The 12,298-nt window shown below is 45.3% G+C and overlaps 1 protein-coding gene across 1 annotated transcript in view; it reads left to right on the top strand.

The window, feature by feature from the left end:
* LOC120052611 (transforming growth factor beta receptor type 3-like) overlaps positions 1-12,298 on the top strand; it is a 132,149-nt gene that overhangs the window by 1,970 nt on the left and 117,881 nt on the right. Inside the window, exon 2 of the mRNA XM_038999622.1 lies at positions 4,279-4,503. Within this exon, the coding sequence (XP_038855550.1) occupies positions 4,443-4,503 (61 nt within the window). The 5' untranslated portion in view covers positions 4,279-4,442. The remainder of the gene's footprint in view (positions 1-4,278; positions 4,504-12,298) is intronic.

Here is a 12,298-nt window from a genome sequence, read left to right as displayed (position 1 = left end):
TTGTGACTCACTCTTATAGATCACAAATACTGTCTCGTGCCGGGAATTGCCATGGACCTCGCAATATTGTATTATTATGATACTTAGGTGCTGATACGATATGTATTGCGATTCTCACGATTCTATATGTATTGCGATTCGATACTATGATTTTATTGCGATTCGATGTTCCAAACATATTGCTCACCATATGTCTTCTGCGGGGGGATAAGAGAGAGCCATGAGAAAACGAGTTACGATCAGTCATGGAATAAAATAGCTGAAAACAAATTGTCTCCCTATTTAAGAATACATGTAAGATGAAGAACAGGCTATGAAGGAAGAATACTGGAGTTTTGGTTCAGGTACAGCCAACTAGCACAAAAATAATATTGCGATTTTGTAAAAATGATACAATATATTGTCAAAAATAATATCCCGATATGTAAATATCGATTTCCCCCCCCCCCCCCCCCCCATCACAAATACTGACGACGTTCAGTGTATGAGCGGAAGGTCCGGCTGTATGTGTGTGTATATGTGTGTTGCATGTGGGTTCACTCACTCAGGGGTCATAGGCATAGTAAATAGTACACAGATGGATGGGGAGAGTGTGCAGCTGGTCAGTCCCGGTCACACACACACTCACACATGCATCAAGACTTACGTCCCTAGTGTATCCTTGCATTGACACTTGGCATTGCACTTCCACGAGGGGATGTGGGGAGGGAAGATTGGTCTCTTCTGAACGACCACATTTTCTATTATAAACAAGTGGAGTTACTCTAGTCTGCATCATCGGTGTCTTACGCAATTGAGAAACTGAACTTTGTTTAGTCTGAAGAACCAGCCAGCCTACTTCAATCAGTGAAGTAGTGAAATGACAGCAGACAAATGAGTGTCATTTTCGGTTATGAAACTTGTGTCCTAGTGCAGAAACGTAGTTCATTTTCTGGAGGGGTCGTTATCCAGATGGACTAATGAACTGAGATGAGGTGGTTGGAGACGCTCATTCAGACACACTAGCCGTATTTAATAGGTGATTTATGCTTGATCCGGCATAAGAGTGGCCGAGCATGCAAGTAACTGGTCTCTGGGTGGTTTGCGACTCTCAATGGACATCCTTCATTACACAGCCTTTTCCCTCCTTTGTTAGATAGAAGGGACTTACATTAACAGCCCTATCACACCGTTGATTCATGGTCTGCCTACTAGGGATGCCTAAAACTCATAAAACTGTTTTAGTATCATTTTTTGCATTAGGCCTAGATGTGACCAAGGGCCATATGTTTCAAGCGTCTCAGAGTAGGAGTGCTGATCTAGGATCAGTTTAGCCTTTTAGATCACAACGAATACGATTACATGGACAGGCTTGGCTGATCCTAGATCAGCACTCCTACTCCTAGACGGTTGCTACGTACGGCCATAGTAGTACGTTCGTTCGTTCATCTCAGTTTGTTTATGTAAACAACTCTGCCTATTTCGGAAACCTTGTGGCATATATGCTGCCTCTGACGCCGCAAGAGTGTAGATTACTTCATAGCTACTTATTATGTTCAGTCTGGGGTCTGCAGTGTTTCTAATGTGTTTTCCAGAGCAGCTTGGAGTGAAATGGAAGCTCTGTTTGGACGGACGGCTGAAGTTTAAAGAGAAGTCACATGAGGTGATCCTACTGTTACGGCAACAAAAAGTCTGTCAATTTCTCGCGTCGGTTTGAATCCAGAGTCCAGACCAATGCAATCAACCAATAGAATGGTTGACTTGACTCTTTCACAATATGCTGGGCCAGTGCTTTTTTTTCCCTCTGGCAACAATTAGGCATAATGAAAGTGCTGCTGAACCAACTGTCACAACCATCAATCTGATCTCTGGGAGCAAGCGAAAACCCTTCAGTCCGTTTATCTTTCTCAGCACTTTCTCTTGTTTCGCTCTTCTTGCCCTAGGCCACTCTGTGCTCTGTGGTGTCGCGAAACAGTTCAGCCCTGGCCTCAATGCTGTGTGAATAATATTTTGTCATCTACTTTCCCTTTGATATGGTCTTTGTCCTAGAGAGGATAATGGAGGGACACAGTTTACCTCCACATGAAGGGGGAAGAGGGGCGTTGGGAAAGGGGCCCACAAGTCAAAAGAAGGCACTAGCCGCGCCCGGCGAGCTGGAAGTGTAATATTTGTCGTGATCCTCCAAAATGACTTCCCAGCCCACGCAGCCGCCAGGGTCTGAAAGGCCCTTTTGTCCCAGCCGCTGTTTGCACTGTGGAGCACAGCGGTGCACCTTAGCCCTCCTTAGGCTTCCGTCCGTCCGTACAGCTCTCCTCCCATGCACTCTGCTGCTGTGGAAAGGTGAAGAGGTGTGTGAAGTCGGAAAAAGACAGAGATGCTCCATCTGTGACATGACCACATCTCTCTCACTCGGATCTCATCAGTGGCCGGGCGGTCACACCAGATGACCAGCATGTCTTCTTACACCAGACTTGTTAACAACCGACGGCCGCCATGGTCCATGAGCGCTGCTGGCCACTGGCCCAACTATTACATTTTCTATAGGATAGATTCTGAACTCATGTTGCTTTGAGGTGGGTTGGCAGGTAAGTCTAAGGGGAACAAACATGAACATTTTAATAAGATTCTGACGTTGACACATCAGATCATTACGTGATAAGGCAGACCGTACATACAGAGTAGAGAAATACAGAGCACAATGCATGAATTAAGTCTGTGTTGGCTCTACAGAGAGAGGAAACCACTGGGGCTGGCCTCTGGCCTGTCAGGACTCTGCACTGGGGTCCTAATCTGAAGGGCTTTACTGCAGTGTTGCATTCCTGTGTGTGCTGCATTATTGCTCTATTGTTCAGAGAATCCACTGCTTTTATAAGGTAATCCTAACAAGTCAATGAGCTATGAAAAAGGTTTTTCCCTTTTTTGACTGATGTTGTGATACTGAGGCAGGCTTATTGTTCACTTATTATTTTACAAAATATTTCAACATATTACTTTTAGAAGAGAAAAAGTTCAATCTGCTCATAGTCTGTTTGAGAAAAAAACGAACAAACAGTTTCACCCAAATATAACTGAATAATAACAAGGCCTGTCACCATGTTGAAAAATAGCCAGGATAAATTACATTCAAAGCATATTTTTGATCTAGCTGGTCCCCTACCTTATATGCTGTAGCCAACTTTTCTATAGTTGTCAAGCCATACATACTGTATCTTTGGCATGCAAACAAATGGACACCGAGAGCATTTGGCTAAGACACAGACAGACTAGACCACCAGTCGAATTCCAATGCCTTTGTGTTTCTGAAAATGTTTTTTTTTTAAAGACTGATTTAATGTGGATGACACATGATAGTTGTTGCATTGTTGTTACCGTTTTTGACATATCAAAGCTTTGAGTTGCAAAATGTTGAGAATCTGTGGTTTAGAACTACAATACAGAAGCATTTAATTAAATATAATGGTAAAAAGACAAGTTTTTTTATTAATATTATTCTGTTTTATCAGGACATATATGATCCATTGAATTATCCATTCATTAATTTGAGAGCATTTATTGTTATTGTGTTAATATGAGGAACAATAGCAATTGAATGAATTGAGACCATAAGGATGTTATGGTCCTTAGCCCTATTAGAGAGGGTGGGCTAGCAGTATGTGAGCTTAGTTAGCCCTGTCAAGTTCAACAGTTCAGCCATGGTCATGCTGATTAGCAGCACGGTCAACCCCACCACCGCTAAGCAGTTTAGCCAAGACCCCGGTGGAGGATCCAGTCTTTCCCAACGATCTCAATTAAACTGTGTGAAATCCCCCCCATACCATGTTCAGAAAACAGGGTTTTCACACCCACCAGCCACCCAGCAATTCCTCGACCCTCAGACACCCCTCTTTGACTGACCGGGCATGGGCGATGGTGGGGTAGGTGGGTGGCCGGTATGGGTACCAAAAACAGGGACCTTAAGAACTCACATGACGTCTAAATATCCCTATGAGATTAATCCTCCTGGTCTCCGGGCCGCTGTCTTCCCTCTTTCTCCCCTCTCTCACGTCTCTTCTCATCAGTCCAACAGGGAACTAGATCCTAATGCCCCTTCTGTTACTTACCACTCTGCATCCCAATTGGCACCCTATATGGTGCTTTACTTTTGATCTGGGCCAATAGGGGTATGGTCAAAAGTAGTGCACTATGCAGGGAATAGCATGCCATTTGAGACACACACTCTCTTACTCTACTCTGGCCATGCTGAACGGTTATGCACCACATTTCTGTCTAACTCTCTACTTCATCTCATTCACTTTGCAGCGGGAGCTTCTGTGAGATTTCTCTCTACTGACGGACTGTGAGGTGAAAGAAGAGTTGTCCTTGTGAAGAACCAGGAGGAAGGGAAGGCCGGCCAGTGATCACATCCTGTCCTCTTCTGGAGAAGCTGTAGGCCAGTACTACTACAGTACGACTACAATACTCTGATGGCAGACAGACCCATTCTACCCCTGTTGCTTCTGGCATTCTCCTGCTCAGCATTTGCAGGTAAGTTATGTTTGGCTGCATATCTGTAGACATAGGGATTTGAATGATATATTACAGGCTATACTTTTTATTACAAGTTTTCTCAGAAAGATAAGAATAAAGGCTTTTGGTAATGCTGTAGCAATCATTGAAATGGAAACGGTATGTTTAGAGAGAGATATTTTTCTGTTTGAGGGAGTACACATGCATGCTTTATTCGATTGAGGCTTCACTGTGGAAGGCAGCCAAGCAGTGGAATCACTCGTAGGAACTGGAAGCACACTTTGCACTCCAGGCCTCGTCAGGACGAGCCTAGTGTTGCCTGTTTTTGTCAGACAATCACAAATCGGTACACACTTGGGGAATTTCCACTGTCTCCCCCAGCAGGCAGGAAAGCCTGAGGAGGCAGGGCAGGGCTGAGGAGGCAGGGCAGGGCTGAGGAGGCAGGGCAGGGCTGAGGAGGCAGGGCAGGGCTGAGGAGGCAGGGCAGGGCTGAGGAGGCAGGGCAGGGCAGGGCTGAGGAGGCAGGGCAGGGCTGGGCTGAGGAGGCAGGGCAGGGCTGGGCTGAGGAGGCAGGGCAGGGCTGGGCTGAGGAGGCAGGGCAGGGCTGGGCTGAGGAGGCAGGGCAGGGCTGGGCTGAGGAGGCAGGGCAGGGCTGGGCAGAGGAGGCAGGGCAGGGCTGGGCTGAGGAGGCAGGGCAGGGCTGGGCTGAGGAGGCAGGGCAGGGCTGAGGAGGCAGGGCAGGGCTGAGGAGGCAGGGCAGGGCTGAGGAGGCAGGGCAGGGCTGAGGAGGCAGGGCAGGGCTGAGGAGGCAGGGCTGAGGAGGCAGGGCTGAGGAGGCAGGGCTGAGGAGGCAGGGCAGGGCTGAGGAGGCAGGGCAGGGCTGAGGAGGCAGGGCAGGGCAGGGCTGAGGAGGCAGGGCAGGCAGGGCTGAGGAGGCAGGGCTGAGGAGGCAGGGCTGAGGAGGCAGGGCTGAGGAGGCAGGGCTGAGGAGGCAGGGCTGAGGAGGCAGGGCTGAGGAGGCAGGGCTGAGGAGGCAGGGCTGAGGAGGCAGGGCAGGGCTGAGGAGGCAGGGCTGAGGAGGCAGGGCAGGGCTGAGGAGGCAGGGCTGAGGAGGCAGGGCTGAGGAGGCAGGGCTGAGGAGGCAGGGCTGAGGGGGCAGGGCTGAGGAGGCAGGGCTGAGGAGGCAGGGCTGAGGAGGCAGGGCAGGGCTGAGGAGGCAGGGCAGGGCTGAGGAGGCAGGGCAGGGCTGAGGAGGCAGGGCAGGGCTGAGGAGGCAGGGCTGAGGAGGCAGGGCTGAGGAGGCAGGGCTGAGGAGGCAGGGCTGAGGAGGCAGGGCTGAGGAGGCAGGGCTGAGGAGGCAGGGCTGAGGAGGCAGGGCTGAGGAGGCAGGGCTGAGGAGGCAGGGAGATTTGCATTAAGTGCTGACAGCTTCAATCTTATAGCAGGTCCAGAAGGCCTCCATGATGCCTCCACATTTATCTGCCTTCAGACAAAGCCAAAAGCACAGTGATTTATAGCCATTTGGCAAGGCAGACCACAGAGAGAGAAGAGAAAAACAACAACAAGCAAACAAATAGGATGATGCTTTCAGAAAACCTGTGGTTGGTTGTAGGAAGGGTGTCGGATGTTGAGTCCAACATTGGGTGCCACTTTAACCAAACTTCATAAACTCCTCGTAAGACCTATGTAGATTCTTTAGAAATCATTAATAAGTGAATGGAAGTAATTACCTTTTAGGTAATGACTATGCTTGTTAATGATTTGTGAAGCATTTATCTTGTTTTTATTAAGAATTTATGAATTTCCTATACGGCCTGTAATGTGTGATCTAACATAAAAAACGTAGTTTTGTATTGTGAGTGCCTGAAGTGGAACATTTTGATAACAACCGTCATCGTATTAAAGAACTTACCGTAACACATCATCTTTGACTACAGCATTTGCACTATTCTCTGTAGGCAGTAGCCATTCTCTCCAGAGACTTGATGTTGACCATATAGCGAACAATAGTGGTCCAGGCAGTATCTGCTCTGAGTGGAGCAAACACTATCTCTCCCACGTTGACACAATGAGCTCACGCATTATATTTTCCACTAAATTCCTCCACATGCACTTGGCTGCCAGCATTGTTGCATTTCGTAGTGGTGGAAAACGTTCAAAATGTTCATACTTGAGTAAAAGTAAATACACCTTAAAGCTGCAATATGTAACTTCGGGCGACCTGACAAAATTGACATTGACAGATCTGTAACTCATATTTCTTTCTCATTGAAAGCAAGTCTAAGAAGTGGTAGATCTGTTCTATGTGTGTTACTTCTGTGCTTCCCGTTCTAAAGTTACATTTTTACGTCTTTTACTTTTGGTTTTGTACACCAGCTTCAAACAGCTGAAAATACAATATTTTTGGTTATGGAAAATATATTTTATAGCGGTTTAGATGGTACAATGATTCTCAAATCAAGTCAAACTTTATTTGTCACATGCGCCAAAATCAACAAGTGTAGACCTTACCGTGAAATGCTTACAAGCCCTTAACCAACAGTGCAGTTCAGAGTTAAGAAAATATTTACCAAATAAACTAAAGTAAAAAATAATAAAAAGTAATACAATAAAATTACAATAACGAGGCTTTATACAGGGGGTACCGAGTCAGTGTGTGGGGGTACAGGTTAGTTGAGGTAATTTGTACATGTAAGTAGGGGTAAAGTGACTATGCATAGATAATAAACAGCGAGTAGCAGCAGTGTACAAAACAAATGGTTGGGGGGGGGTCGTCAATGTAAGTAGTCCGGTGGCCATTTTATTAATTGTTCAGCAGTCTTATGGCTTGGGGTAGAAGGTGTTAAGGAGCCTTTTGTTCCTAGACTTGGTGCTCCGCAACTGCTTGCCGTGCGGTAGCAGAGAAAACAGTCTGACTTGGGTGACTGGAGTCTCTGACAATTTTATGGGCTTTCCTCTGACACAGGCTATTATGTATGTCCTGGATGACAGGAAGCTTGGCTCCAGTGATGTACTGGGTCGTACGCACTACCCTCTGTAGCACCTTACGGTCAGATGCCGAGGATCCAGTTGCAGAAGGAGGTGTTTAGTCCCAGGGTCCTTAGCTTAGGTGTTCCTTTTGTCCAGGTGGGAAAGTTCAGTGTGGAGTGCGATTGAGATTGCGTCATCTGTGGATCTGTTGGGGCAGTAGGCGAATTGGAGTGGGTCTAGAGAGGATGGATGCTGTTGATGTAAGCCATGACCAGCCTTTCAAAGCACTTCATGGCTACCGACGTGAGTGCTACGGGACGGTAATCATTTAGGCAGGTTACCTTCAGTTCCTTGGGCACAGGGACTGTGGTGGTCTGCTTGAAACATGTAGGTATTACAGACTCGGTCAGGGAGAGATTGAAAATGTCAGTGAAGACACTTGCCAGTTGGTCCGAGCTTACTTTGAGTACAAGTCATGGTAATCCGTCTGGCTCCGCAGCTTTGTGAATGTTGACCTGTTTAAAGGTCTTGCTCACATAGGCTACCGAGAGCGTTATCACACAGTCATCCAGAACTTCTGGTGCTCTTCTGCATGCTTCAGTATTGCTTTCCTGAAAGTGGGCATAAAAGGCATTTAGCTCGTCTGGTATGTTCGCGTCACTGGTCAAGCTCGCATCTGGATTTCCCTTTGTAGTCCGTAATAGTTTTCAAGCCCTGCCATATCCGAAGAGCGTCAGAGCCGGTGTAGTAGGATTCAATCTTAATCCTGTATTGACGCTTTGCTTGTTTGATGGTTTGTCTGAGAGCATAGCAGAATTTCTTATAAGCGTCCGGATTAGTGTCCCGCGTCTTGAAAGCGGGAGCTCTAGCCTTTAACTCGATGTGGATGTTGCCTGTAATCCATGGCTTCTGGTTGGGATTGGTACGTACAGTCACTGTGGGGACGACGACGTCATTGATGCTCTTATTGATGAAGACAGTGACTGAGGTGGTATACTCCTCAATGCCATTGGATGAATACCGGAACATATTCCAGTCTGTGCTAGCAAAACAGTCCTGTAGCGTAGCATCCGCGTCATCTGACCACATCCATATTGAGCGAGTCACTGGTACTTCCTGCTTTAGTTTTTGCTTGTAAGCAGGATTCAGGAGGATAGAATTATGGTCAGATTTGCCAAATGGAGGGCGGGGGGAGAGCTTTGTATGCATCTCTGTGTGTGGAGTAAAGGTGGTCTAGAGTTTTTTTTACCTCTGGTTGCACATGTGTGATGCTGGTAAAAATTTGAAAAACTGATTTAAGTTTTCCTGCATTAAAGACCCCTGCCACTAGGAGTGCCACTTCTGGATGAGCATTTTCTTGTTTGCTTATGGCCTTATAGAGTTGGTTGAGTGCGGTCTTAGTGCCAGCATTGGTCTGTGGTGGTAAATAGACGGCTACGAATAATATACATGAGAACTCTCTTGGTAGATGCTGTGGTCTTCAGCTAATCATAAGGTGCTCTACCTAAGGCGAGCGATACCTCGGGACTTCTTTAATATTAGACATCGCGCACCAGCTGTTATTGACAAAAAGACACACACCCCCACCCCTCGTTTTACCAGACGTAGCTTCTTCTCTGTTGTGCATGAAAATCCCGCCAGCTCTATATTATTCATGTCGTCGCTCAGCCGCGGCTCGGTTAAACACAAGAAATTACAGTTCTTAATGTCCCATTGGTAGGATAATCTTAATCGTAGGTCATCAATTTTATTTTCCAGTGATTGCATGTTAGCCAGTAGAACGGATGGCGGTGGGAGTTTACTTGCTCGCCTACGGATTCTCAGAAGGCAGCCCGATCTGCGCCCCCTTCGTCTTTTCTTCATGCAAATGACGGGGATTTGGGCCTGTTCCCGGGAAAGCAGTATATCCTTCTCGTCGGACTCGTTAAAGGAAAAAGCTTCTTCCAGTTCGTGGTGCGTAATTGCTCTTCTGATGTCCAGAAGTTATTTTCAGTCATAAGAGACGGTTGCAGCAACATTATGTACAAAATAAGTGTAAAAAAATAAGTTCCAAACAACGCAAAAAAAACTAACGAAATAGCACAGTTGGTTAGGAGCATTTAAAACGTCAGTCATTCTCTTCGGCACCATCCTAACAATCTCTCTACACTATACTTCCTTGTTTTGTCACAAACTGAAATTAGGCTAACTATTAGAATTTTAGCAAGCAGGAAATGGCAGAGCGATTTCTGCATAGTGCACCTTTATAGAAAGTGACTCAACTAAAAGTGAAAGTCACCCAGTAAAATACTACTTACGTAAAAGTCTAAATGTATCTGGTTTTATAAGTACTTAAGTACATTGGTGGAAAAAGTGCTCAATCAATTATCATACTAAAAGTAAATGCTATACATCAAATTCCTTATATTAAGCAAACCAGGCGGCCCAATTTTTTTTTTTTTTTTTTTTTTTTTACGGACACCCAGGGGCTCACTCCAAAACTTAGTGATTGATAGGTGCTTTACTGAACATATTACTGTCCTGCCTGAGCATTTGAAATGTACCAAGTACTTAAGTGGTGTCAGGGAAAGTGTATGAGAGTTAGGGTTGGGCGGTATCTAGACTTTCATACCGTCGGTATTACCGAATATGCACACAAGGGGCGCTGTTATATTTTTTGACACACAAAATAATTTAGGTAATAGGGATCTTGATCAAGGAGGGGATTGAATGTCTCTGCTGTAACCAAGAAGCTTTATCTTGACACCTAGCCACTTAGCTAGCAAGTTAGCAAGCCAAATGCATAGCTGGAGCCTTGAGCTGGATATAATTCTTAGATTTCTTCTAGTTATACTTAACTTATAGTTAGTTATAAGCAGTGGTGTAGCACGCAGCCCCCGCGAGGCAGTGGTGTGGGTACTATTTAATGAAGCTGCCAGTTGAGGACTTGTGAGGCATCTGTTTCTCAAACTAGACACTCTAATGTACTTGTCGTCTTGCTCAGTTGTGCACCGGGGCCTCCCACTCCTCTTTCTATTCTGGTTAGAGTCAGTTTGCTCTGTTCTGTGAAGGCAGTAGTACACAGCGTTGTACCAGATCTTCAGTTTCTTGGCAATTTCTCACATAGAATAGCCTTAATTTCTCAGAACAAGAATAGACTGACGAATTTCAGAAGAAAGTAATTTGTTTCTGGTCATTTTGAGCCTGTAATCGAACCCACAAATGCTGATGCTCCAGATACTCAACTAGTCTAAAGAAAACCAGTTTTATTGCTTCTTTAATCAGAACAACAGTTTTCAGCTGTGCTAACATAATTGCAAAAGGGTTTTCTAATGATCAATTAGCCTTTTAAAACGATCAACATGGATTAGCTAACACAACGTGCCATTGGAACACAGGAGTGATGGTTGCTGATAATGGGCCTCTGTGCGCCTATGTAGATATTCCATTAAAAATCATCCTTTTCCAGCTACGATAGTAATTTACAACAGTAACAATGTCTACACTGTATTTCTGATTAATTTGATGTTATTTTAATGGACCAAAAATGTGCATTTCTTTCAAAAACATGGAAATGTCTAAGTGACCCCAAACTTTTGAACGGTCGTGTGTGTGTGTCTATGTGTGTGTGTGTGTGTGTGTGTATGTGTATATATATATATATTTACACAGTTGAAGTCGGAAGTTTACATACACTTAGGTTGGAGTCATTAAAACTTGTTTTTCAACCACTCCACAAATGTTTTGTTAACAAACTATAGTTTTGTCGGTTAGGACATCTACTTTGTGCATGACACAAGTAATTTTTCCAACAATTGTTTACAGACAGATTATTTCACTTATAATTCAATGTATCGCAATTCCAGTGGGTCAGAAGTTTACTTACACTAAGGTGACTGTGCCTGTAAACAGCTTGGAAAATTCCAGAAAAGGATGTCATGGCTTTAGAAGCTTCTGATAGGCTAATTGACATAATTTGAGTCAATTGGAGGTGTACCTGTGGATGTATTTCAAGGCCTATTTTCAAACTCAGTGGCTCTTTACTTGGAGACCTCCACAAGTCTGGTTCATCCTTGGGAGCAATTTCCAAACGCCTGAAGGTACCACGTTCATCTGTACAAACAATAGTACGCAAGTATAAACACCATGGGACCACGCAGCCGTCACCGCTCAGGAAGGAGACGCGTTCTGTATCCTAGAGATGAACGTACTTTGGTGAGAAAAGTGCAAATCAATCCCAGAACAACAGCAAAGGACCTTGTGAAGATGCTGGAGGAAACAGGTACAAAAGTATCGAGTCCTATATTGACATAACCTGAAAGGCCGCTCAACGAGGAAGAAGCCACTGCTCTAAAACCGCCATAAAAAAGCCAGACTACAGTCTGCAACTGCACATGGGGACAAAAATTTTACTTTTTGGAGAAATGTCCTCTGGTCTGATGAAACAAAAATAGAACTGTTTGGCCATAATGACCATTGTTATGTTTGGAGGAAAAAGGGGGCGGCTTGCAAGCCGAAGAACACCATCGCAACCGTGAAGCACGGCGGTGGCAGCATCATGTTGTGGGGGTCCTTTGCTGCAAGAGGGACTGGTGCACTTCACAAAATAGATGGCATCATGAGGTAGGGAAATTATGTGGATACATTGAAGCAACATCTCAAGAAATCAGTCAGGAAGTTAAAGCTTGGTCGCAAATGGGTCTTCCAAATGGTCAATGACCCTAAGCATACTTCCAAAGTTGTGGCAAAATGGCTTAAGGACAACAGAGTCAAGGTATTGGGGTGGCCATCACAAAGCCCTGACCTCAATCTCATAGAAAGTGTGGGCAGAACTGAAAAAGTGTGTGCGAGCAAGGAGGCCTAC

The sequence above is a fragment of the Salvelinus namaycush genome, chromosome 8 (genome assembly GCF_016432855.1).
Source record: "Salvelinus namaycush isolate Seneca chromosome 8, SaNama_1.0, whole genome shotgun sequence".
Lineage (NCBI taxonomy): Eukaryota > Metazoa > Chordata > Actinopteri > Salmoniformes > Salmonidae > Salvelinus > Salvelinus namaycush.
This window is presented reverse-complemented; position numbering and strand designations above follow the sequence as displayed.